Consider the following 27,079-nt stretch of genomic DNA (forward strand, 5'->3'; position numbering starts at 1 on the left):
AAACTAACTTGAACAATATAGCTAATGCATAAATGAATGTATGTATATAGATAAACTTTGAATTAGCATATAAGCATTGAAAAAACAACAAAATTTCATGAACCAACCATAACATAACATTATAACTTTGAATGACTGACTAAATCAATGTAATTTTACACATAACAATGAACACCCAAAAAATCCAAAGTAAATTTAAATGATTGTGAACTTCAATATAATTGAACCTGCAATTATACTAATTATGAGGGTAGCAAACTAAAAAGGGGGTTTTAATTTAGCTAAAATAACCTAATTGGAATTCACCAGATGGGGGTGGATTACTTTGACCATTATTTGGATGTAACAAATTTGGTAAACCATTTGAATCAGTAGTTCCATTACCATTTGTAACATGAGTTTGTTGTTGTTGAACTTGTTGAGCTTGTTGATGTTGTTGAATGAGATGTTCTTTATCTTCTTCTTCAAATCCTGAACCTGTTGAACTAATTGATCCACTCTTTAACTTAGCATCACGTTCATGTAATTTGCGATGTCTAATCATATTTGATCTAACTGAAAATAATCTACCACAATTTTCCCATGAACAAGCAAATGGTTTTTCACCTGTATGAGAATATGAATGAGTTTGTAATGATGATGGTCTCTTGAATTGTTTTTGACAAATTGTACAACGATTACGACGTGCAGTTTCTGGTGTCATACCTAATAATGATGATGATGTTAATGATTGACGATTATTCTTTGGATTGATTGTTTTATTATCAAGTGTTGGATAAGTATTGGATCTTGGATGATAACCAGTAAATGAAGGATTAGATGATGTAGATTGAGAACGAGCATGAATATGTTGTTGATAAGCATTTGGATCTAAAACACCAGGGAATGGAAGTTCTTCATTTGATGGAACTGGGATTGGTAATGTATTTTGAACTCCATTAGCTTGAGGTAAAGTTGGTTGTGGTGGAGGTGGAATTTGATGTTGATCATGAGCTGGAAATTGTAATTGTTGTTGATATTGATTAAAATCTTGACTTGGTGGTGCAATTAATGGTTGACTAACACCATTTGTTGGAGGTGCAGGTTGGAAAAATGGTTGTTGATAGTAAAAAACTTGTTGTGGTGGACCTCCTTGACCATTTTCTAAAGGTGCACTTGGACCTGCTTGTAAAGGTAGAGGAGGTATTTGAGCATTTGGATGTTGTTGTTGTTGTTGTTGATCATAATAAACTGCTTGTGGTACACTTGGTAGGCTAAATGAGCTATTGGAACTTGGAGGTAATGGATTAGTAGTTGTATAGTTATTATTATATGTCAGATTAAAACCAGCAGTAGATCCTGGACCAGAAGTTGGAATTGAACTGTTTGAACCACCAATACTAACACCATTTGTTGTTGGAGTAGATGAATTTGTATTTATACCAGATCCATTTGAACCACCACCATTGTTATTATATAATGGGAAACTTGATTGAGGATTTGGTAATGAAGTTGGAGGAGGTATACTTGATGGAACACCAGATTGACTTGTAGGACCACTTCCTGGAGCAGCTTGTTGTTGTTGGTGATAATTGTATTGGTTCTCTTGAGAACGAGGTGAAATCATTATCGACATGTTGATCTGATCTTTTATATCTTAATTTTTAATTATATCTGCTTTGTTGTATTTTTTTCTTCCTTTAAATTATTATTATGCTAATATGCAACAGGGCGGTTAACAAAATAATATCAGATCTTATGGTTCTTTATAGCAAAATGATTGAGAAATGGCTAGTTTTGAAAGCAGTTTGAATGTTTTGTTATAAAGTGATAAAGATTCTTTTGAATTTGAAGGTGGCAAACAACGAAATTTTAATGGATTTTAAAGGATTTCAACTTGTTATTATAAATTGATTTAGAGAAATTTTGAATCATCATTTAAACATGTATAAAATCCCAAAATGTTTAAAGCGAATCAAATCTTTTGCAAAATTTGGGGGAGCATGCGGCGCATATCAAACTTTAAAGTGGGACTTTTTCTTTTCTGCTGCGTGGCACATTTTTGTTCCGTGATGTGCTGTGACGCCATGCAATGCATTTATATTGAAAATGTATCCTGTATTCTTAGCGGCTCACCATTTGGAAAACCAGGTCCCAGATATTTGATAATTGTAGGGAAAAGTGACTTATATATAATAAATCATTAAAAGAACTCATCTTAAGAACGCCATTTTTCTTGAAAAAACCTTGTTTTTTGTGTATTAGATCAAGTTGAGACCTTTTTTTGAAAATGAGTTTTTTTCATCTCCAGTAGTACCTACCGAGGGAAGTTTATACTCAAAATTATCAGACTGTAAACTTCTCATGGGCCACACAGACAAAGTTATAGCAGCGTTAAAATTTCTTTAAATCTTTAAATTTTGCAGAAATATTCCCTAATTGGGGATTTCCTAATACTCTTGCATGAGGTACCATAGAGATTTCATAAGTGGATTACAAACATTTTGTTAAAATAGTGGGAACTGGGTAACGTAATGCATTGCAATAGTGGCAAACTCCAATACGTTATATGATAAGTACGGTAATAAAATCATTTGCAAAAGTTTATTTATTTGTCCACTTATATTCGTCGCTTATTTAGATTTAGATCGATTAATTGTCCAAGACCATCAATAGTCCATCATAGTCTTATATTTTTGGTTATCGCGTACAAAATTTTAAGCAGCTTGTCAGTAGACTGATCATTTTTGAAAGGTTTTTGAAAAATTGTAAATCTTTTTCACAATTTGCATTTTTTATCTATTCAAAAAAGGGAAATTTTGGTGTTCCTGCAAGTCTGCAAGAATACCTCTCCGTGTGTGCAATTAACGAGGTGTCTTTCTACCTCTCCTGTTTCCTGCGCGTATTGAACTGTACTACCCGCCTAACTACGTCCTGTCTAAAATTCGTTTTCCTTTTATAGCTTCAGGCAACTTGCAAGATCTGCCTAAACTTCCAAGTTCCAAGTTCCTTCCAAGCTGCCTAGAAACTACAAGGGACCTACGAGTTGACCTCTGTGAATGTCCGCCTATTGTTCCATCGCCACCTTAGCCCCAGGTCCCTTGGGGGTCCCATTCCCCCAGGGGTCCCCCCTGGGCCCTGTGGACCCTTTTGAGGTTCGGAGCTTTTTACAAGGGGACCTGCCTATAGTACTTGCTTACTCTTAATTAGCTTAAATTTTATGCTCCCCTGTCTGCCTAATAATTAATTCCACCTACACACACAGATGATAGATCTTGTTTATGGCCTTAAAGGGAACCTACCCAAAATTCAAACTTTATGAGCTCACGGTCCACTTAGTTATAGCCAGATTCCAGATTCAACTCTAAACTTCATCTAGATCTTGTGAAACTATGGCCATACATCTAGATCAAGATCAAACAACACATCAGCCAATTCTAGCATTAGCGAACAACCAATACCTTATTCATGATCAAACTACGTTACAAGTCTTAATGTTCCTGATTTCTGTTCAAAAATAGAACAGTTTGTGATTTAAGGAAACTCCGTGATAACGTGGTAACCAAAAGAGTACTTTCCCATACTTTCGAATTTCAAGCTCGTGAAGTTCAATCGAACACTGCCATGAAAAGTGAATAAAGGTAAAGAGCTATAAAACTTCAATACAGGTCAACTGAATTCATCATAATTTCCAAATTTGGTTGAATGAATTGGGAAATTTTACAACTCGAAAAATACAAAAGACGAATGCACTTGAATGCTTATTTCTTATTCATGCTCAATTACTTTCATGTCGACGTCTGTGATTCGTGAACTTTTGAGTGAAATGTTTAATCATACTTACCTCAATGCTCACTGCTCACTGCTCACTGCTCACTGCTCACTGCTCACTGCTCACTGCTCAGGTACTTGTAAGCTGTTGTTTATGAGTTGGCTGCTGGAGCACTGTAGCCTGTAGGTAGTAGTAGAGTTGATCAGGTACACCGCAATTGACCGACGTAGTCAGAGCTTCTGGTTCCTGTTTACTTACTTATAGTACGTTAGCTTCGTCAAGTAGGTACAAGAGTCAAGTCAACTTTGACATGTATCTGAAAGCCTTGTAACAAATTTAAGTTCACAAGTTACTCACTTTCCTTACTTTGTTAACCTATTTGAGTAGTTTGCATATATAGAAGAAACAAATACCAAAAGAATATGGAGGCATTGGCTCAAAAGGGATCATTGTCAAGTTGTCAAGTTAACAAGTAATTGTTCTTGATCCATTCCATAAAGTTATAAATAACTATTGTTCACTGTTCAGCCAATTTGTAACTCTTATTACAAGAGATATACAAAGCACTCCAGTTGATTAACTAGAGTATGAGTGCTTGATAGACTTGATGTGTAGTGTTAATCTGTCTTGGTATGATTGATAGGTTATACGTTATACGTTATACCGTTACTACTCTTGAGCTTGAAGCATCAATCTTGAGTCTTGACTCTTGACTCTTAACAATCTTATCGACTATGGGATATCATACGCGTAGTCTGTAGGTACCAGTAATCAAATATTGTATATCAATTAACTACTGGTTCATCAATTTTTTAGTGCTGGAGAGTTTTTCCAAACGTTATCAAAGAAAACTTTCACCCTTTTTACTCTATTCAAAAAGAGATTTCAACGTGTAATTATGTAGAGAGGCTAAGTTTATCTAGAATGAGGTACAATCATAGCATAACCCAGTAACAGTCTGTAAGTTTATCGCTGATCATTTACACTTTGGTGGGAAAAGCATATACAAATGTATGTTGGTGTACCTTGTGTTATTTTAGCGTATACCTCTATATCTTTCCTTTTGTTTATGATTAGTGCATTTTTGATGAAGAATTTGTAAATCTTTATGAAATTAATCGGAAAAAACGTTGTCAAGGTAGATTAAAAGATTTACAAAAGGGCTTGAAGAGTTACAAACTTCTACCTGGCTTTCATTACTTTGGTTACCTGGTACTGGGATTCTTTGGGAAGCTTGAAGGGACCATTTTAGGCTTCTAGTGCTCTTCTAAAATGGTTTTGATAATCCATCCATCCATCAGAGGAACATCAAGAAGATTGTTGTAAAAGTTTACATCAATTGCAGCAGGGATTCGAAAGATTCTTCTGGCTTGTGACTCTTTTAGCTGGTGGTTTCCAAAACTTCAAGATCTAAAATATACTCTCCAGTACTTGGAAGTTGGAAGTTATAACTTACATGACTGGTCAGTTTGATATTTGTAATTTCACACCATGATTGTATCAAGTTTCAACTCATGAGATTTAAAGCTAAAGTGACTTCTTAAGTGCATATATAGTAATTAAAAGTAATTAAGATACCAAAATTGTTGTCCACTATTGTCCGTTTAATTCCCATGGGGATTTTTGAAATCACACAACAAAAAGAAATCATGGTACTATCTACGTAATTAAAAATTCGTCATTGGATAACATGGTTGACAAGCTTATATGATCATACAGGCTTGACTGTTGAGTCTTGACTCAACTACATACTTTTCAATTACGATACTCGAAGACATGAGTACCCACCTTACAAGTACGTAAACTTTTCATGAAATTTTAAGACCTTAACGTCAATTCGATAACATATGTCAGATTTGAAGAACTACAGAAATAAAATTTATCTTGATGTATCTCTGTAAGCTCATTGCATTGAGTTACCTCAATATTGATCGTAGTGATAAATTGAACATGAAGAATCTACAAACGTTTATTGGTTATATCGATGATCAGAGTCATAATGATGGACTCCAAAATTGAAATATCGATTTGAACTTATAACTTACAGAATAGGAACCACTAGGGTGATTAAACTAACAGCTCAGTAACATAGTCTATGTACACCTCAAAATGAGCATGTTTGACTCAAAATTACAACCAAAAATTCAACGTCTCAAAAGCTCCCCCATAGTACATCAATCAGTTTGAAACATTTCTTGGTTCTCAAAAGCAAATTATAGATAAGCTCCATAGATATAAAACCTTCAGTATTATGTGTAAAGTATGTTCGCTTAAAAATTAGTCAATCACGTAAAGTTGGCTACCTTTTTTACAATAAAAAAGCACAATTTGTTATTTTTTGAAATTTTCGTTTTCAGTATACCTTTTATTTTAATCCCGCTATAGCGGTGTTTCCCCTTTAAGAAAGTTCCGGTTGAGATTACGTAAGGATTTTTGTCTTAACTATATATGTGGATTTTTAAAGTTGTATCAAATTATTTACGCGTAATCTTCAAAGTTTATTGAAATTATGTGTCAAGATGAATTATGATCCATGGAAAGTTGAAAGTGTGATAAGGGATACTTTCCCTGATAAAATAATTGGATATGACGTTCAAGTATCAATCGAACCTAAAAATGTCCATGAATTTGTTGAATTGGTGTCTATAAATTTGGGACATTTTTATTCAAGGAATCATGGATCAAATTGGAAACTTGATAAAGTGAAAGAAATGGAAGAATCAGGTCTTGTGTTTGTTTCGATTTGGGATCATGATCAACTGGTTGGGTTTATAAGCTTCGTTGATACCATAGATGATGATATAAGAGTTCTTTATCTCTATGAAATACAGATAAATCCAAATCATCAAGGTAAATCATTGGGGAAATTGTTTATAAATTATTTCCATGATTTAGCAAAATATTTATCAAAGATTAACAATAAAATTTATAGCAATTATAACAATAACAACCCTCATGACTATTTAGATCGTACAGAAACTTTAAAAGGAACTAAATTAACTGTTTTTAGTGATAATTCTGTATTAGATTGGTATATAAAATTAGGATATGATAAAAGTGAAGATAGCCCTCAAGATAGGAAATTAAGAAGTGGTAAAGTAATAAAACCTGAATATTACTTACTGTTTAGATCTGCTGATAATGAATAATGAATGTAATAATATAGAGATCTGGGCGATATTTCCCGTAGTCTTTTAGTCTAATAGATTTACTATATGGTGATTAAATCCGTAAATCAGGACAATGAAGTATTCGAGTATCTATACTTCAATAATTACAAGATCTTCTGGGATGAGTGACTTTATGTATATTCGAAGGATATATATAGCATCAGTATTGAATTCTTTTTGGCTACTATCAAAATATTTTGATAATTTCCTTCATTTCATGATCTAATTAAATCTTCGTATCATGGGACAAAAAGATAATCATCAAATCATGGGACTAGATACCAGATATTGATGATCCGGGCCAACTCTAATCATATCCCTTTGTTTGATACCAAGATCTTCCACTTGAAAGATCATATAGATCATAGACACAATGGCTAAAAAAATGATCATTACCTAAGATCACGAGTATCAATGGTCATATCAATAAGTTTGTATTTAAAGAACAGCAATGAAGAGCAGTATGGAATTTTCTAGCGATGAGCTTTGACATAACGAACAAACATCTTGACACATTTTTTATACATTAGTTTGCTTTCTACTGAATCAAAGTGTTTTTTATGAATTTGTAAAATCTATTCTTGGTGTCACTTGTTTGATTTATTACCCACCGGAGATCAATAGTTTTACTAAATCAAGAAAGTCCTATACATGTGCTATTTATAACCACTTATTAATGAATCACTTCCAATCAAATAAATACATTTCTGTAAATCTTTAGCAAGGGAAAGGGTTTGTTTTAGACCATATCTAACCGAGAGATAAAGTATTACTTACACTTATTAGCCACGGTACGAAAGAAGCAGACTTCATTATATACGAAAATATTTAAGGATGACACAAAAAACTTAATTGAGGTCATTATGGTCATCTTCCTCGAGGTCATTGTTAAATCATAGCGTATTGCCCTGTGGCTGGCAGTAATTTAAAGCAAGGAACAATCTTGAATCTTCTTGAACTTTTCGAACTTTTCATTTGTACTCACTTCTTTTTTTGCTCAGGTATCAAGGAATTAAAATAAGGAGTTTTACGTTCCATAACATGTTACAAAAGAGAAAATTGGTATCTAGAGAACTGGAAAGTGGTACTTAGAGAGGAATATGGGGCGTGAGAAAGTGAGAAAAAAGTGAGGTTTTGCTCCTTTTTGAAAATACAGATTTTTTTTTATTATTCTCAATTTTAACCTCTCATTATATACTCAATCTGGGGTGGATACGATAAAAGGTGATCACATACGACATTTGAGATGTTTCTATGAGAATTTATGATAATTGGTGATTATAGGGGGTAATCAAAGAGATCAAATCGAAGTTCTTTCAATCATTTGAACAATGAATCGAAGATTGTTGTTAAGATTTGTTTGTATCAAAAATCTCAATTTTAACATATATTTCAAAGAATTGATAATTAGAAGCTTCTATTCATTATTCACCCTTGATTGATATGCTGTATTTCATAATGAGGTCTTTTGTTTATTGTTCTCATACATAATTTTTTGTTTTGTACACAAATACCAATATCATGTCATTTACATATATTTCAAAAGTGAATCGTAAATCTTTTAACAAAGAGATATATTACTCAGAATAATTTTCTAGAAATGGAATTCAATAATCAAAGGAGCAAGTATGGCCCCATCAACATTTGCTGGGAAACAGTTATTGCAACATTTAAGTCTGAGATTTTAAATCGTTTTATGGTGAAGTCATTGAGTGAACAATAGGACAAATTATGCTGTAAAAAGAAGTCAACCTCCAGATATTATACCTACGAGAAATGCTAGTCCACAAGCAAGGTTTTATATACATTGAGATGATAATGATCAGATTTATAATTGAAAAATATATGACATTCTGTTTTTCCTTTTTAAATTCTGGTAAATTATTAAAATTATGAAAACGTCTGATATTATCTATATGCTTGTGTCCCGTATCGATATTTTGCATGGAGTTTAACAAATTTGGAAATAATTTCAAATTTTTGTACTGAAACATAGGTTAAAAAAACGTTTAAAATTAAAATAAAACTTAATTAATTATAATTATGCTTTGAAATTGCAATATATCATACCTTTTATTTTTCAAAATTATCATTTCAAAAGAATTATTGACTTCAATATTTTTATATTTACTTTACAATCAAAACATTCCAAAAAGCTCAAAATTTTTAATCCAAAAAATACAGAAAAAAATACACTATAATACTATTTAAAATCTGCTAATTATTATAATCAAATAAAAAACCATGTATTTTTAACAAATTTATTTAAATAATTTCAATTTTAAATAATAAGTCACGTGAGTATAAAATGTCTGCCCTTAACAAAAAACATCACCAAAAATCAAATTTAAGAAACCCCATAAAATAACAAATCCTTCAACATTGAAATCAATAATTAGATCAAAAGATTCATCAACCGAACTAGGAAAACAAAGGATCACAATGAAAGCTACACTATGGAGACTTGCAGGTCATGCACCTAAATATGTTCGTGGTCAACCAGCACCATTGCCAGGTACACCAAAATGGCAAATTTATACTGCAAAATTCCTTGGTGCAAATATGTCTTTTTGGTTTTTTTATCGTTTAAAACAAGATTGGAAAGTTACATTTGTAAGTATATTGTTTGGAGAATACGAGAGATTGAAGTTTGGGTTATGGGTTATTAACTGATGTTTTTAGGGTATTGCTCATCCTTGGGATCATTGATGGTTTGTGTTTGGTATTTTAGAGCTCCGAGAAATATGAGTTTAGGTATTGGGCATTGAACTTAGTACTATTTATTAAATTATTTATTATATTATTTATTACATTATTTATTTATTTATTTATTTATTGATACATGATTCTCAAAACATGATTAAGTGCCTTGTAGTATCTACAATCTCGGATTTAATCAACTATAGATATTTATTAATCATAAAACTATTAGATTGAAATTAAGATTAAGCTGTCTTGTATATATATAAGCGTGTAAGTGTGTGTGTCTTGATTCAATATTTTTTATAACCACCTCTTCCACCTCTATTACCACCTCTTTTAAAACCTGAATTTCCAGGTGAATTTCTAATATTTGTTGTTGAATTTGAATTTGAGTTTGAATTTGATGTTGATGAAGGTATTGATGATTGTTTTAAATTTAAATTTTGTTGATCATTTGTTAAATTTTCTCTATATTTAAAATTAAAACCTTTGGAATTTGCTTGAAATTGGAAATTCCCATCTTGAACATCTAAAAGTATTGAACCAACTGAAACATCACAAAGATTAAAATGCCATATATTTTGAAATGCAATATAATATGAATCATTTTGTGAACGAATTATATTTGAATTTATATCTCTTTTAAAATTTGATAAAGAAATTGGTATAATTTCTTCATTTTTATTTGTTGTTACAACAGGGATTTTATCAAAATTTGATAATGCAATTGATAATAAATTTGTTAAATGTTCATTATTTGATATGATTTGTTCCACTGTTTTGGAAACATTTGTCCATATATTACTTAATTGAGTTCTTGCTTCACTAAATTTTGATTTATAAAATTCAAAATTTGGACATATACTTAATTCATTAAAACTTGAAGGATATAAGAAATGTAATCCATTTGATATTGTATAATCCATCTTGGTTATAACAGCTAAATGTCCTAATAAACCTTCACGACTTGGTGAAGGATGTGTAATCATAATTCTAACATCTTGAGGTGAATAATTTTCTTCCACAGTTTTAATAAATTGACCAATTTGAACCATTGTGATCCAAATATTCCCCGGATCACCAGAAACTGGTAAAAATTCATCATTTATACCACCAGTATTTGAAATTGATTCATAACTTTGATTTATTTCATTATTAAAAGTACCATGATGAAATAATTTTTGATATGATAATGAACCACCTAATCCACATAAGAAAATTTTTGTACCATCAATTGGTGATGTTACTTTAAAAGTTTGATTTTCATCAATTATAAATAAATTTGGTATAGAATAAATACCTAATTTAAATTTATCAATAACGGTAGAATCTTCAACCATTCCATAAATTGTATAAACTGGGATTTTTAAAAATTTATAACCATTAATAAAATCCATTAATTCAGATAATTGAACACCTTCAAGATATTTTTTCAAATCTAAATCTTTTTGATCAACATTATAATCACCATTTATACCATTACTACTACTATTAGAATTATCAATTTTAGATAATTCACTAACTTTATCCACAATTTCTGAATCTAATAATGGACAAAATGCTATAATATGCCTTAGATAACTTTCATGAATTTTACTTATACTTTCATTATCGAAAAATCCAAAACTTCCAGTATGTATAATCAAATCTGCATTAAAATTTTCAGCAAGATCATTTAATAAACTTAAATTACCACGAATTTCAGCAATACAAAGAATTCTAAGACCTTTTGTTTCAATAAGTTTATGCATGGACATTATGAATACTTTTTTTCTTCTTTTTCAGCTGTGTTGTATAATATGAGGGAATAAAAATTGACAAATTGATATATCCCTATTATCAAATATGATTAGTTTAAATTTAAATACTTTTGTATTATAATGATTTTTTATTTTTTGTTGTTGTTGTTGTCTAATATTGTTATTAAATTGATCTTTGAATATGATCTTTCCAAAAACCACCACAAATGCAAGCCAGCTATTCAATAAATAAAGTAGTTCAAAAGGAATTCAGCTATACCACAATGCCAACAATAAATCCAATGGTTTCTTCCTAAATATATCTGGTTTTCTGAGGTTTTATTATCCATATTTGAATCAAAATTGTTAATATTTATTTTTCATTAAAAATCTCGAAAAAAATTAAAAAAAAAAAATCAGAATCAGAATCGCGAAAATTTGAAAAGGTGGACGTGTGTTCGATTCCCGAGAAATTCATTTGTGAGTTTTTATAAGTAATTTGAAAATTTTGATTGAATAACATGATATTCAAGATGGTATAGGTTTATTTTAAAGGGTTTGAAAAGTGAGTTCAAAATAATAATTTGTAACTCAGTTTAAGTGTGAAATAAAACATACCAGATCCGTAAATCCCCCGGATTGATCATAGACATATGCGAGATGTTACAAAAATTTTCTAACGTCAAAATTCTTATTTAACCAGGAAAGAGGTGAATAATAATACATTGCTCATATATTAGGGGTATATGATAAGTGATTCATGAGTGGAAGGTAAGAATAGGGTGCTTAGGAGCTGAAATTTAGAGCTAGTGATTTGTACGTTATGGTTGGTAATTAGCATCATGAGTCCTTAATTAACAAGATCGATCATGGATTTTCCATGATATTATGATAACAGAGACGATCATTGATCCTCCACTTGCCAGAAAAACAACTGCTTAAATCCTAGATGTTTATTCTCCACTACCATTTGATTTACCAAAACAAAGTAAAAGGTCCAGTAGTAGCCTAATGTTTCTTTTTAATCCACAGCAATATCATCCCTTCCAATGTTCATATGTCCCTAATCACATAGACAAAATGTTTAATTAACAAACTTGAACAGTTTCAATGTGTGCTTCCTTTCGGTGATTATACCCTCATGGACTTTCATATTCGGTGAATAATACTTCATGAGATCCTTTAAATGCAGGTTAATTTGAATATTTTTAGAAGTCGATCTAGCCCATTATGGTACATGATGGTTGTCTATTTGAAAATGGGTATTTGGGTATTCAAATTACATGAAAGTGATTAGGATGATATTTTCTTCTTAATGATGAATACCATGAACATTACACTGGTTATTCTGTTGCTTATTTTCTAGTGTTTATTGTTTTGTTTTTGTTGGTTTATTGTTTCCAAATGCAAGCGATTATATCCGAGATCTGAGAAACCGTTGAAAAAGAAACTTTAGCATAAACTTATACGAAGATCGATTCCAAACAATTGTATAAGAAAACTAATGCATTCAGGCGCAGTGATGTTTTGTTTTATGGAGATTGGTGACTTGGAGATGAAGGCTCTTGTGTTGGAAAAAACATATACATGGCTAAAAATAACACAATGGGTTGAAGTGTGGTATGAATATAAAAGGGGATAGAGTTGTCTAGAAAATTCTGAATCTATGGTATCTAGTTTTTGTCAAAACAGAACAGCAACTTTTGAATATATAAAAGGGTTTATCAGAACTACTCTCCCAGATTACAGGTGATCGCTAAAGAGCCAAAGTGTTACAAAATGGATCAATTAAACCCTCCTCAACGTCCAAACTTGATATCTTTTGATTCTTCAGCTACAGTTGTTAGTACATCACAATTATTAGATTCAAATTTTGATCTTGAATCACAATCTAATCCACAAGAGCCAAAGTCTAACAAGCTAGATGATTTCACAACTCATGATAATGAATCAATACTTACATTCATTGGTGAAGATGAAACCACAGATAAAAAACATAGTGAAAATACAATGTATTTAGATAATGTTGAAGATTTCCCAGATGGTGGACTAAAAGCTTATCTTGTTGTATTTGGATCATTTATGGGTCTTATACCATGTTTTGGTATATTTAATATCTTGGGTGTTATTGAATCTTATGTTAATGAACATCAATTATCTTCAGTGGATTCATCAATTGTTGGTTGGATTTTTTCAATTTTTTCATTTATAACTTATACAACATGTATTTTTTCAGGTACTTATTTTGATAGAAATGGTGCCAAGTTCCCAATTGTTATTGGTTCTATTTTGGTTTGTTCTGGATTAGTTGCAACTGCTTCATCAACCCAAGTTTGGCATTTTATTTGTTCATTCAGTTTATTAACTGCATTAGGGAATGGATTATTAATGTCACCTTTAGTTTCAGTGGTTTCACATTACTTCCTTAAGAAAAGAGCCATGTTTTCTTCAATTGCAACATTAGGTGGTTCTTTTGGTGGTGTTATTTTCCCAATTTTACTTAGAGAATTGTTTCCTAAGATTGGTTATGAATGGTCAATGAGAGTTTTTGCATTAATTTGTGGGTTTTGTCTAATTTTCCCAATCATATTATGCAAGGAAAGAATTAATAATTCTAAATCTCATGAAATGGAATCATGGAAACATAAAACAATCACATATTTATCATCATTTGATTATAAATCTTTTAAAGAACCAAAATTTTTATTTAATTCACTTGGTGCATTATTTGCAGAAATTTCCACAGTTTCGTTATTAACATTTTTTGCATCTTATGTTTTACAAAAAGGTTTTACAACTAATGATACTTATTCACTTGTTACAGTTATTAATGCAGGTACTATCCCAGGTAGATTCATTTCAGGTTATTTAGCAGATAAATTGGGGAGATATAATGTTATAATTTTCACAATTGCCATGACTGGAGTAGTTAATTTAACAATATGGATGCCATTTGGATCAAGTTTATCAGTTTTATATGCATATGCAATTATTTATGGGATTTTTTCAGGTTCAATTTTTTCATTAGTACCAGTTTGTATTGGACAAATTTCCAAAACTGAAGAATTTGGAAAAAAATATAGTACAATGTATTTTATTATTGCATTTGGTACATTATTTGGAGTTCCAATTGGTGGTGCTATAATTGGTGATAAATCAATTGATAACTATAATTGGTTTATTGTGTATGCTTCAATTTCTGCATTTTTAGGATCAATTTGTTATGGTATTTCAAGATTTTATTGTGTTGGATGGAAAGTTCTAACAAAATTTTGAATGAGTATCAAATCAATTACTTATACACTTATGACTTTTATGACTTTTAAACGGGTGATTTCTCTTGGACTTTCGAGGAACATGCTCTAAATCAAGCAGAGATCACAAATATTTTAATAACTAATGAATAATTTTAAAATTAAAGGACTTGTAGCATATTTTGTGGAATTTCCCCATAGTTTATTAATGTTTTTGGAACCTCGGCTTTAATGGGCCCTGCACAAATCCGACGGTCCCCAATTGCACAAATCCGACGGCAGCCAATTTGTTTATAAAAGAAAAGGAAAATCCTTTAATTTCAAATCCAAAACATCAACAAAAAAGTTGGATCTCAATTGGAAATAGGCTGGGAATCACTGGGAAATGAGTGCACAGGAGTCAGATAGGTTGATCCAGGAAAGGGCCATTGAGAGGGCTGGAACCTCTTTTAACGTCCAGGATTTGATTCATTATTTAGATGATGGAGAGGAAAATACTAAAATTTATGAATCAATGTCACTTCAATTAGAAAGAGATCCAATTTTTAAAATTAAATCTTCACATTTAGATTTAAAAGCCAAAAGAGAATTAGCTTTCAAAAAAATTGTGAAATTAGCTGGTTATTTCCAAAACTCTGATGAAGTTGAACTACGTAATAGAATTAGAATTCTTTCACTTATTGATCCGGATGTTGCTACAAGAATTGGTGTTCATTATGGGTTATTCATTGGTACTCTAAGAGCTCTTGGTTCTTCAAAACAATTTGAATTTTGGATCAAGAAAGGTGCTTTTTCATTATCAAATTTTTATGGATGTTTTGCAATGACTGAATTAGCTCATGGTTCTAATGTTGCAGCTTTACAAACAACTGCAACTTATGATCCACAAGATGAAACTTTTATCATCCATACACCTTCATTAAGTGCTACAAAATGGTGGATTGGTGGCGCTGCTCATTCAGCTACTCATGCTGTTGTTTATGCTAGATTAATCTCCCAGGGAAAGGATTATGGTGTTAAGAATTTCATTGTTCAATTAAGAAATTCTCAACATGAATTATTACCAGGTGTTTCAGTTGGTGATATTGGTAAAAAAATGGGTAGAGATGGTATTGATAATGGTTGGATTCAATTCACAAATGTTAAAATCCCTAAATTCAATATGTTGGATAAATATGCTAAAGTTGATAATGATGGTAAAGTTACATTACCTCAATTCCAACAATTAGGTTATACTGCATTAGTTGTTGGTAGAGTCTCAATGGTTGTTGATTCTTATAACACTGGTAAGAAATTTTTAACAATTGCATTAAGATATGCATCAACAAGAAGACAATTTGGTAAAGATTCTGAAGGGAAAGAGAAAAAAATCATTGATTATACACATCATAGAAGAAGATTATTCCCATTATTAGCTAGTGTTTATGCAATGAATTCAGCTGCTTTAGTTATTTCAAAATTTCAAGATGAAGCTAATAAACTTGTTGAAAGTGGTGAAAATTTAAAACATGTGATTCCAAATTTAAAAGATCTTTTTGGTCTTTCAGCTGGATTAAAGGCATTTTGTACTTGGGAAACTGCTCATATTATTGATGAAACAAGACAAAGTTGTGGTGGTCATGGTTATTCAGATTATAATGCTTTTGCAAGAGGTTATAATGATTGGGTTGTTCAATGTACTTGGGAAGGTGATAATAATGTTTTATCAATGAGTTGTGGTAGAGCTTTAATTCAAAATTATCTAAGTGTTGAAAAGAAGAAAATTGTGGGGAAATATACAAAATATTTAGAAACCACAGATATTTCAAATGAATTTGAATTAAAATCTCAAGATTTAGAATATATTGAAAAAATAATTAAAGCTTGGGAATTTGTTTCTAAGAGTTTAATTGTTAAATCAACAAATAAATTTAAAAATTTTGTTAAAGAATTTAATGGTGATGTTGAATTAGCATTTGAAAAAATCTCATCATATAGATTTATTATTGCTAAAGTTCATACAAAATTAATCCTTTTGAAATCATTTTATGAAAGAATTTTGGAAGCACCAAAGAATTTAAAACCAGTTCTGTCATTATTATTACAATTATATTCTCTTTCCATTACATCAGAAAACATTTCACAATTTTATTCATTCAATATAGTTAAAGGTTCAGATTTTTTGGAAAATTTAAATTATAAAATTGATGAAATTAATGAATTATTAAGACCTGATATTATTGGATTAACTGATGCTTTCAATTTATCAGATTTTGTAATTGATTCTCAAATTGGGAAAAGAAATGGTGATATTTATGAATCTTATTTCAAACATGTTAATGATAATAATTCTGATTTGAAACCTCATTATTATGATTCTATCATGAAACCTTTTTTCCAAAGAGATATGAAACCTAGTGATAATGAAGAAGTTGATGAGGAGGAGGAAGAATAGCTACACACACCAACCTCTCAACAACTTATTATACATTCTTCTTGACTTTTCTATGACTTTTATAGCTTTAAATAAATTCAAATTTGATACTTTATACTGATTACGTAATACAAATTCCCCCGGTAAACACACACTTTTTTTTGTTTACTTTTCAAAACATCAACAAAAAATTTAAAACACTTTGAACGCCAAAAAAGAAGGAAAAGGAAAACCATCAAAAAGATCGATTGAAGAAGAAGTTAGAAGGATATTAAGGAAATATGTCAGGGAAATCACGTACAGAGCTATTGCAGTGGATCAACACCACTTTGGAATTGAACTACACCAAGATTGAACAATTGGGATCAGGCGCTGCTTATTGTCAATTATTTGATTCGATTTATCTGGATGTTCCAATGGCAAAAGTCAAATTTGACGCGTCTAAAGAGTATGAATATTTGGCCAATTTCAAAGTATTACAAAACAATTTCCTGAAACATAAGATCAATAAGACAGTGCCCGTGGAAAGATTGATCAAATGTAGATTTCAAGATAATTTAGAATTTGTTCAATGGGTAGAGAAGTTTTGGCAAGATAATAAAGATGAATCGGATTATGATCCTAATTCAAGAAGAAAATATATGCCTCCTGCTGGTGCTGCTGGTGCAGGTGGTCCTTCTGGTGCTAGTACGAGGTCTTCAAGAGCTTCTTCAACTGGTCCTTCAACTCTTAACCGCCGTACTGTGTCAAATTCATCAACTGGTTCAACTATAATTGGATCAAATAGACCTCCACCAAGAACAGGTTCAAGAAATACAAGTTTTGGATCTAAACCACCTTCTAGGATATCATCTTTGAATGGTAATGGTTCTTCCTCGTCTTCAAATGCTATAAATACAGAATTACAAAATGAATTAACTATAACAAAAACTAAATTATCAGATACTGAATTAGCATTAAATGAAGCATCAATGCTTGCAGATTCATTAGAAAGTGAAAGAAATTTTTATTTCAATAAATTAAGAGAAATTGAAATTTTAACTGAAAATACAAGTGATTTTATTGGTGATGCACCAATTGAACAACATCCAAGTTTAAAAGAAACTTTATTGAAAATTCAAGAAATTTTATATAATACTGAAGAAGGATTTCAATTACCTAATGGTGATCTTGAAATTGATCAATTACCTGTTGATACAGATCCTATGAATATTGAAGAAGAAACATTTTGATCAACAGCAAAAAAAGGAGGGATTTATTTTGGGAGTTATTTGATGGTGCTATAATACACATTCAGCTTATTTTTTTTTTACAGAAATTTCTATTCATTTCAAATATATCGTAATAAATTATATCCTATATACAAGATTTTGGGGGGACATATTAAGTGATTAATTTTTTTGTTTTTTTTATTTTTGATTTCATCATGGTTCATGGTCATAATTTATGCTGGTGTTGGACCAGTTTCTTCTGGTGGTGGAGGTGGTGCACTTTTTTCACCACCTAAATATTTTTCAAAATCTGCATTTTCTTTATATGCTCTTGGACCTAATAATCTAATCATATCATCTCTTGTTAAAACTTCTTTTTCTAATAATAAATTAGCAACTTTTTCCACTTCAACAGATTTTTCAATTAATAAATCTTTACATCTTTTATGACATTCTTCCACAATTCTTTTAACTTCTAAATCAATAATTTGTGAAGTTTTTTCACTAAATGGTTTTTGAACTTGGAAACCACCTTCTTCATCTTGATTAAATGCTAAATATCCAATTTTTGGTGACATACCTAATTTTTTAACCATACTTTCTGCAATATTTGTAACTTTTTTAAAATCATCATGTGCACCTGATGTAACAGATTTAAAATGTAATTCTTCGGAAACACGACCACCTAATGCCATAGTCATACGATCATTAAATTGATCAGTTGATAATAAATATTGATCTGGTGGTAAATATTGGGCATAACCTAAAGCACCTTGACCTCTTGGAATAATTGAAACTTTTAATAATGGATCTGCAAATTCTAAATACCAACCACAAATTGCATGACCAGCTTCATGATATGCAACAACTGTTTTCTCTTCTTTTGATAAAACTCTTGATTTTTTTTCTAAACCTGCAATAACTCTCTCAATAGCTTGTTCAAAATGTTTCAATTCAACAAATTGATCACCATATCTAGCTGCAATTAAAGCAGCTTCATTACATGCATTAGCAATATCAGCACCTGAAAATCCTGGAGTTAAAGCAGCTAATCTACCACTTAAGAAATCATTTTCTTCTTCAATAAATCCATCTTTATTGATTTTTAAAGTTAATTTTTTCAAATGAACTCTATAAATTGATTTTCTACCTTCAATATCTGGTCTATCAATTGAAACATGTCTATCAAATCTACCAGGTCTTAATAAAGCTGGATCTAAAACATCTGGTCTATTAGTACCAGCTAAGACAACAACATGATCTGAAGTTTCAAACCCATCCATTTCAACTAATAATTGATTTAAAGTAGCTTCTCTTTCATCATTACCACCCATACTACCACCTTTACCTCTTTCTTTACCAATTGCATCAATTTCATCAACAAAAATAATTGCTGGTGCCATTTTACGTGCATTTTTAAATAAATCACGAACTCTTGAAGCACCAACACCAACAAACATTTCAACAAATTCTGAACCTGAAACTGATAAAAATGGAACACCAGCTTCACCTGCTGTAGCTTTTGCTAAAAGTGTTTTACCTGTACCTGGAGGACCTGATAAAATTGCACCTCTTGGAATTTTTGCACCTAATTTTTCATATTTTTGTGGATTTTTCAAAAATTCAACAAATTCCATAATTTCCTCTTTGGCTTCATCACAACCTGCAACATCTTTAAATTTTGTCTTTATATCAGTTTCTTGATTAAATAATTTTGCTTTACTTTTACCAACGTTAAAAATACCACCCATACCACCACCGGCACCTCCAGAACCACCTGGACTTGCTCTTTTAGTTAAATAGTATAAACCACCTAATAATAGGAAAGTTGGTAAGAATGGTAAGATATAATTGAAAATTGAAGCTTTTTCAATATAAGCAACAGGAATTCTTTCATTTGGTGTAATTTTTAAACGATCTTGAATTTCATCCAATTGTTCTTCGAAAACATCAACTGAACCAATTGTAAAGGCAACATTTGGTTTACCACCAAATGAATTGACACCAGATTCAGGTCTTAAATCAGCTTCGACTAATGATTTATTAATAACATAAATTTTTTCCACAAGACCTTTTTCTAAATATTTAGATTTGAATTCTTGGAATGTTAAGACATTAGAACCACTTCTATCACCTGGTGTTATAATATAAAATAATAATGTGAAACCTAAAGTTAAATATAAACTTCTTTGAAATTCTTTTGATTTAATATATTCACCAACGGTTTGATAATCTTTCCCATCTTTTTTGTTCTTGTTCTTATCATCTCTATTTTCTTTACCATCTTTACCATTTAATTGATATCTAGTACTCTTGAATAATAAAGGTGATTGATTTGAAAATAAACGAACATTTTGTCCTATTGATCTTTGAATGAATTGATTCTTTAATATGGATGAATTTCTTAAATTTTGAGTGAATTTTGAAGATAATGCACTTCTTTGCATCATCAGACCTACTCGAGGCCTTAGAATATTCATTTTTTGTTAATTTATTTGTCCCTTTTCGTCCTTCTAATATCTTGATTTCCAAATTCTTTGTAGTGGCAATCTTTTGATAGATCTCTCTCCACTAGATTTCAAAGCCCACCAAAAATTTCAGCAATTTCAAGCACTTAAAAAGTAGTATTCCAGGAGCAAAAAAACAATACCAATAATAACCAGCAATTACCTCAAAAAGCAAATAAAAAGAATGAAACAAATCAATTCGATATCTTTTTGAACTCTAGAATCAAGTTTCCTTTATAATCTTATTTTGACGCTTTCAAACTCCCGAGAAAAAGTGCGGGTATTGGAAAAATTCGCGAAAATATTACCCGGATGATAAAGAGCATAAAGATTTAACAAAAACTACAAATTATCTTCATATTTTTGTATGTAAAGGATGCAATTTTATTAGCTCATTCTGATCTATATGATGTGTTTTCTCTATAATAGCTCTATGTAATTCTCCACAGGTTCTTGTTGAATCCCATCAGATTGTTCATGAAGATCTAACCATGAAACATTTTGGAAAATTGGATTTGTTTTAGTAGATCCAATCAAATTATCAATAGATTCTTCTGCCACTAATAAACTAATAGCATCATAACCACCTGCACCTGGAACAACACCGGATATCACACCTTTGATTTGAGAACATTCATCTAATAATTTTGTTTGAGGTTCTGGTTCAATTTCTGCACCTGATCTTGATGTAATTGATCTAAAATTTGAACGGATTATATTTGTAGCATTGATGAGTTCTTTGATTGGTTCTAAGTTTGGTGTTGATTGATCATTTAATATTTCTGTTGTATTGTTATTAATTATGAAATTTATTAAATTTTCATATTCATCAGGATTTGTTTCACTAAATTTATTTAATTTATCCAAGGATTCAACATATTTCATATTTGATGAATCTAATTCATGATACACTTGAGCACTTTCAGGATCTGATTGTCTCCATTGAAGAACTTTTGAAACTAATTTTGGTGTGTTTGAACCACCTTTAATATCCCCCATTATTAATTTAATACCTTTTGGTAAGGCAACTTTATCATTCTTTATATCCCAATCATGGAATTTAACAAGTTTTACTAATTGTTCATGATGCTGGGATTTGGTAATATCTGATTGTGGTTTTAAATTATTAATTAATGAAGGATCAAATCTTTTATAAACAATTGAACCAAAAGTTGCAGCTGCAACATCAAAACCAGAACCAACTTTCCCCTGAGCTTGACAATGAGCCACTTGTGCAATATTATGAATCAATTGTAATTGAGTTTTGGATTTGACATCGAAATCAGTGTTATAATATGAATAAATAGCTGTTGTTAATACAGTAACCAGTCCAGCGGATGAACCTAACCCAGTTTTAGGAACTTGTGTAAGTTCCTTTTGATGATATGAATATTTCTTAGAGCCTGATTGTTTCTGTATAGTCTCATCTTGTGAATGATATCCAGAATCTGAAAAAATTGTAATATTTAAATGTGAATGAATTGATGGATTAACAAAAGCTAAAACAGTGGAAACTGCAGATTCAGCAAATGGATTTTTTTTACCATTAATCTCTAAAGCATGAAATTTTTGTTCACCATCTGATTTCAATTCATATTCCCATTCACCGTTAGCAAATTGTGGACTTGATATCTTAACAATTGTGGTTTGTAAATCTGATGAACTTTTACCTTTGATAACAGCATGCATTCTTGAAGACAACGCGACGACATACGAGTTATAAGCCCTGTCCAAGACGAGATAACCACCTGCGATGAGCGCTTTCCCCGGTGCACTGAAAGCCTTGTAACTGTCACTCATTTCTTCCAAATTCAGTTGAATATTCTATGATTTGATGGGAAATTGAATGGTTATATTTTTGATCTGATTTCTTAGTTGATGATTTCAGGGAAAAAAATAGAAAATTCTGTCAATTTTAAGATGTTGAATAATCTACAAATTAATCTTCGGTAAGCGACGCATGAAAGTACAATGCTAATGTATGATGTTTGTAGTTACCGCTTTGGGAAGTCAAAGGTTAATCTATATACAAGTAGTATATTAAGTGATGTGGTTCTCACAATGCAACATATATAATATAAAAAAGATTGCAAAAAGATCAAAGTTATCAAACTTGTAAATTGTTTATTGTCGCTGGTTTATTTATAAGAATTAATTCAGGTTCCAAAGGAAGTAAACAACTAGGATCTGAAGGATCTTCATTCATAGACGCATTTAAGGTAAACTCTTTTGAAACTTGAGGTTTCCCATCATTTATTCCCAAGATTAAAATTGATGTTTCAATATGATTCAATCCAGTATTTGCATCATCATCTTCAATATTAATGGGTTCAACGTTGGTTAAGATCTTAATCAAATCATTTAGAATCTCATTAACTTGAAGTTCAGTTTTAAATTCACGGTTTGTGATTTTAACACAGGATTGACCAGTAACGATCATTTTGAAACAGCCTGCCACATCAAATTCATTCGTTATCCTATCAGAACAATTATCAACAAGAGTTCGAAACCAATGTATTACTGGATTAGCATTTTGGAAATCCATTGAATTTTTAAATTTACTCAATCTTCTTCTTAATATATTTGAATAGCTTTGATCAGAGAGTAAATAAACACTCAACAATTCTTTAAAATAAACATTCTGTGGGAATATATGGTAAATATCAGATATAATAGATTCACGGGTAAATTTGGTTTGGATATTATTCAAAACTCTACCAAACCTTGGTGCTTTATCTTCAAGAGGGTCTTTCCACCTTACCCTATCAAAGTTATCATCCAAAGGTGTAACATGAAGGTATTCATTTTGATCTGTCATAACTGAAACAAGTTCGTTTTTTTCTATTTGTTGATCAATCAATTCATCTAATGATTCTTGACCTCTAGTTGATCCATTCACCAATGAATTTTGTTCAAAAGTCATAAGCTTATCAAACCCATCAAACACACATATATCAAGCAAGATTTCTTTAATGAATTTCTTCATTATTGAATTTGGATTTTGCAAAATATTCTTTAGAATGAATTGAATATTCTTCAAACTTCTTATTTCAAACGGATGGTTAGATCTTTCACCTCTATCTTCGGACTTGAATAATCCAAAATGTTTATGTCTTTTAATTGCATCAAGATGTATTTCTTCAAAAAAATCTTGATCAGTTATTATTGAAGTATCTAAAAATTCATAATCAAATTTCTGACTCTCTTGATGTCTTTTATAAATTGAATAAGAATCATAATGCTTATCCCTAATAGTATCAGGTCCTTTCTTTAAGAAACATTCATCAGTGAGTTTCATCTTGGTTAATGGACTCAAGACAATTGTTAATTTCAAAGTATCATAGATTTTTGGTGCAAATGTATATAAAAATGATCTGTTGATGCTCATCATGATTAAATTATCAATGTTACCAATATGTGCAATGACTTCCCAAATTTCCATTGGAAACATGATGTCATTATCAGTCCCATTATGATCTGAAGCAGACTTATGAATATTGATCTTTGAATCTTCAAAATCCCTAGTTTCGTCTTTCTTTATTGGAGAATTAGTTACAATCATTGTTTTGATGCTATCAATCCATTCATATAAACAATTTAATTTGCTAGATAAATAATACCTTATTGGGAATGTTAATCTATCCAAACTCCAGAAAGGTCTATAAACTGTATTATAATATGAATGACGAATATAAATTCCACCAATACCTCTAGGATAACTTGTCCAAATTCCTAATGCTTCAAGAATATCTCTTTCAATAAATAAGATATGAGAAGTTTCGAGGATTTTGTTCAAAAATGATGTTATTGTTGCTATAATAGTACTAATCATTGTGTTTAGTGTCATGTTGTATTAGTTCTTAGTACTACACATTGAAGTGGAAGGAAATATGATTTTCGTCTATTCAAGAGGTATTTATATATCAAGTTCAAAACCAACTCAAAGAGACAGAAAACATAAAGTATAGCTCAAAAAAGAGCTCAGATCATAAGCTATACACCACATTATTCAACTCAAAATACATCTCAATTCGAAAATACTCTACAAAGAACCTCACAAAAACACTTCATATTTTCGATTACAAATTTATAAACAAACTTTTATGGATAATAGTCTTTCAAAATGAGCTCAAATTAAGTTCCAAAAACTTGAGATGTACTCTTGTGAGTTTGAGTAACCACTCTACACTAAATGGAATCATCTTCTGTACCACACAGTGCTTCATATCCTTGGCTACATACTTCATCAATTAATCATATACATTCTGAAAATAATTCATCAATTGTTGAAATACTTGCTCAAGTGAGATACTTGAGACTTGTAACTACATATATTGCTTACAATTCAATATAACATATAATTGAATACCATAAATAAAGAGTAAGAGATATTGATTTTGTAATTATTTTGCTTAAACGATAACTTGACGCCTACGTGTACAATTGAATATCAAGCACTACCAACTCTTATCTTTTTAACCTCGTAAATAATTGATTATCGCTGTCGCTGATTTATTTATAAGAATCAATTGAGGATTCAAAGTGAGTAAACTAGTAAAATCTGAAGGATCACCATTCATAGAAGCATTTTCGGTAAACTTTTTTGAAGCTTGAGGTTTACCATCATCAAATCCTAAGACCAAAATTGATGATTGGATATGATCAATATAATCATCATTCGACTTGATGGTTAAAGCTTCAAATAAATCATTCAAAATTCCATAAACTTGAAGTTTAGTTTTAAATTCACGATTTTGAATCTTAACACACGATTGACCAGTAACAATCATTCTAAAATAACTTACTAGATCAAGTTGCTTTGTTTTTCCATCAAAACAATTAGTCATAATAGAATGAAACCAATGGGATATTGGATTAGCCTTTTGAAAATTCTCTTGGTGCTTAAATTTACTCAATCGTCTTCTTAATATATTTGAATAAAGTTGACAAAGAAAGTAGATAAACACTCAACAATTCCTTAAAATAAACGGTATGTGGGAATAGGTCGTAAAGGTCAGTTTCAATAGAATCATGAGTACAATTGGTTTTGATACTTTTGGCAATTTTGAAAAATCTTGTAGCTTTGTCTATCAAAGAATCTTTCCATCTAACTCTATCAAAATTATCATCTAAAGGTGCAACATAAAGACGCCAATTAGATTCATGATCGATTGGATTGACTTTCATAACTGAAACATGTTCCTTCTTTTCTATTTCTTGATCAATCAATTTCTCTAATGATTCTACACCACTGGTTGATCCATTTATTAATGAGCTTCGCTTCATGGTCATAAGCTCATTAAACCCATCAAACACACATACATCAACCATGATTTCTTTAATAAACATCTTCATTATTGAATGTGGATTTTGCAAAATATTCTTTAAAATGAATCGAATATTCTTTAAATTCCTCACTTCAAAAGGTTGATTAGATCTTTCACCTCTAAGCCCAGATTTGAACTTAAATCTAGGATGTTTATGCTTATATCTATCTTTAGGATCAACTCCTTTAAAATAATCTTGATCATCAATTGAGGTATCCAAAGATTCATAATCAAAGCTTCTACTTTCTTCATGTCTTTCATAAATTGAATATGAATCATTATATCTATTATTAGCAATATCAGGTCCATTTTTCAAGAAAGATTCATCAGTAAGTTTCATCTTGGTTAATGGGGTCAAAACAATAGTCAATTTTAATGTATCGTAAATTTTTGGTGCAAATGTATAGAAGAATGATATATTGATGCTCATCAAGATTGAATTATTAAGTTTACCAATATTTGCAATGATTTCCCAAACTTCCATTGGAAATATAATGCCATTAGCATCCCCATCATGATTTAAGTCAATATTGATCTTTGAATCTTCAAAACCCTCATCTTCATCTTTCTTTATTGAGAAAGGTTTAGTAATTGACTTGGAATAATCAATCCATTCATTTAATGATTTCCATCTAGCTAAATAATACCTTATTGGAAATGTTAATGTATCCAATCTCCAAAGAGGTCTATAAAGTGCATTATAATATGATTGACGAATATCATATCTATCAAGACCTCTATGATGACCAAACCAAATTGCTAATGCTTCAAAAATATCTCTTCCAATATATAAAGCACGATAAGTATCAATAAATTTGTTCAAAAATGATGTTACTGCTGTTATACTAGTATTAATCATTATGTTTAGTGACATGATTTATTAGTTATTAGTGCTACATATTGGAGTGAGAGAAAAGTTAAGTCTTCATCCACCCAAGAAGTATTTATATATGAAGGGCTCAATAACAACTCATAATTGGACAGAAAACGTGAATTATATCTCA

The 27,079-nt window shown here is 30.6% G+C and overlaps 11 protein-coding genes across 11 annotated transcripts; 4 read left to right on the forward strand and 7 right to left on the reverse strand.

Annotated features, from left to right (window-relative positions):
- Positions 1-277: 277 nt before the first annotated feature.
- BN7_256 (C2H2-type zinc finger protein) lies at positions 278-1,606 on the reverse strand (the record flags this gene model as incomplete). Its single annotated transcript, XM_011279069.1, has 1 exon — positions 278-1,606. One exon carries the CDS (start codon positions 1,604-1,606, stop codon positions 278-280), a length of 1,329 nt encoding a protein of 442 aa, XP_011277371.1.
- A 4,664-nt stretch (positions 1,607-6,270) lies between these two features.
- NAT4 (N-terminal L-serine N(alpha)-acetyltransferase NatD) lies at positions 6,271-6,900 on the forward strand (the record flags this gene model as incomplete). Its single annotated transcript, XM_011279070.1, has 1 exon — positions 6,271-6,900. One exon carries the CDS (start codon positions 6,271-6,273, stop codon positions 6,898-6,900), a length of 630 nt encoding a protein of 209 aa, XP_011277372.1.
- Positions 6,901-9,914: 3,014 nt separating this feature from the next.
- Positions 9,915-11,381, reverse strand: BN7_258 (DUF2433 domain-containing protein; the record flags this gene model as incomplete). Its single annotated transcript, XM_011279071.1, has 1 exon — positions 9,915-11,381. One exon carries the CDS (start codon positions 11,379-11,381, stop codon positions 9,915-9,917), a length of 1,467 nt encoding a protein of 488 aa, XP_011277373.1.
- A 1,761-nt stretch (positions 11,382-13,142) lies between these two features.
- Positions 13,143-14,639, forward strand: BN7_259 (MCT family MFS transporter; the record flags this gene model as incomplete). The annotated part of the gene is made up of 1 exon (XM_011279072.1): positions 13,143-14,639. One exon carries the CDS (start codon positions 13,143-13,145, stop codon positions 14,637-14,639), a length of 1,497 nt encoding a protein of 498 aa, XP_011277374.1.
- A 363-nt stretch (positions 14,640-15,002) lies between these two features.
- On the forward strand, positions 15,003-17,051 carry BN7_260 (Acyl-coenzyme A oxidase 3; the record flags this gene model as incomplete). The annotated part of the gene is made up of 1 exon (XM_011279073.1): positions 15,003-17,051. The coding sequence occupies one exon, from the start codon at positions 15,003-15,005 to the stop codon at positions 17,049-17,051; it is 2,049 nt and encodes a 682-aa protein (XP_011277375.1).
- Positions 17,052-17,311: 260 nt separating this feature from the next.
- On the forward strand, positions 17,312-18,262 carry BIM1 (microtubule-binding protein BIM1; the record flags this gene model as incomplete). The annotated part of the gene is made up of 1 exon (XM_011279074.1): positions 17,312-18,262. One exon carries the CDS (start codon positions 17,312-17,314, stop codon positions 18,260-18,262), a length of 951 nt encoding a protein of 316 aa, XP_011277376.1.
- Positions 18,263-18,474: 212 nt separating this feature from the next.
- AFG3 (AAA family ATPase AFG3) lies at positions 18,475-20,721 on the reverse strand (the record flags this gene model as incomplete). The annotated part of the gene is made up of 1 exon (XM_011279075.1): positions 18,475-20,721. The coding sequence occupies one exon, from the start codon at positions 20,719-20,721 to the stop codon at positions 18,475-18,477; it is 2,247 nt and encodes a 748-aa protein (XP_011277377.1).
- Positions 20,722-21,168: 447 nt separating this feature from the next.
- On the reverse strand, positions 21,169-22,548 carry ERG8 (phosphomevalonate kinase; the record flags this gene model as incomplete). Its single annotated transcript, XM_011279076.1, has 1 exon — positions 21,169-22,548. One exon carries the CDS (start codon positions 22,546-22,548, stop codon positions 21,169-21,171), a length of 1,380 nt encoding a protein of 459 aa, XP_011277378.1.
- Positions 22,549-22,855: 307 nt separating this feature from the next.
- BN7_264 (uncharacterized protein) lies at positions 22,856-24,595 on the reverse strand (the record flags this gene model as incomplete). The annotated part of the gene is made up of 1 exon (XM_011279077.1): positions 22,856-24,595. The coding sequence occupies one exon, from the start codon at positions 24,593-24,595 to the stop codon at positions 22,856-22,858; it is 1,740 nt and encodes a 579-aa protein (XP_011277379.1).
- A 628-nt stretch (positions 24,596-25,223) lies between these two features.
- BN7_265 (uncharacterized protein) lies at positions 25,224-25,538 on the reverse strand (the record flags this gene model as incomplete). Its single annotated transcript, XM_011279078.1, has 1 exon — positions 25,224-25,538. One exon carries the CDS (start codon positions 25,536-25,538, stop codon positions 25,224-25,226), a length of 315 nt encoding a protein of 104 aa, XP_011277380.1.
- Positions 25,539-25,656: 118 nt separating this feature from the next.
- BN7_266 (uncharacterized protein) lies at positions 25,657-26,949 on the reverse strand (the record flags this gene model as incomplete). The annotated part of the gene is made up of 1 exon (XM_011279079.1): positions 25,657-26,949. One exon carries the CDS (start codon positions 26,947-26,949, stop codon positions 25,657-25,659), a length of 1,293 nt encoding a protein of 430 aa, XP_011277381.1.
- Between the last annotated feature and the right edge of the window lie 130 nt (positions 26,950-27,079).

Source organism: Wickerhamomyces ciferrii, contig 00005, assembly GCF_000313485.1.
Source record: "Wickerhamomyces ciferrii WGS project CAIF00000000 data, strain NRRL Y-1031 F-60-10, contig 00005, whole genome shotgun sequence".
In the NCBI taxonomy this organism is placed as follows: Eukaryota; Fungi; Ascomycota; class Saccharomycetes; order Phaffomycetales; family Wickerhamomycetaceae; genus Hansenula; species Hansenula ciferrii.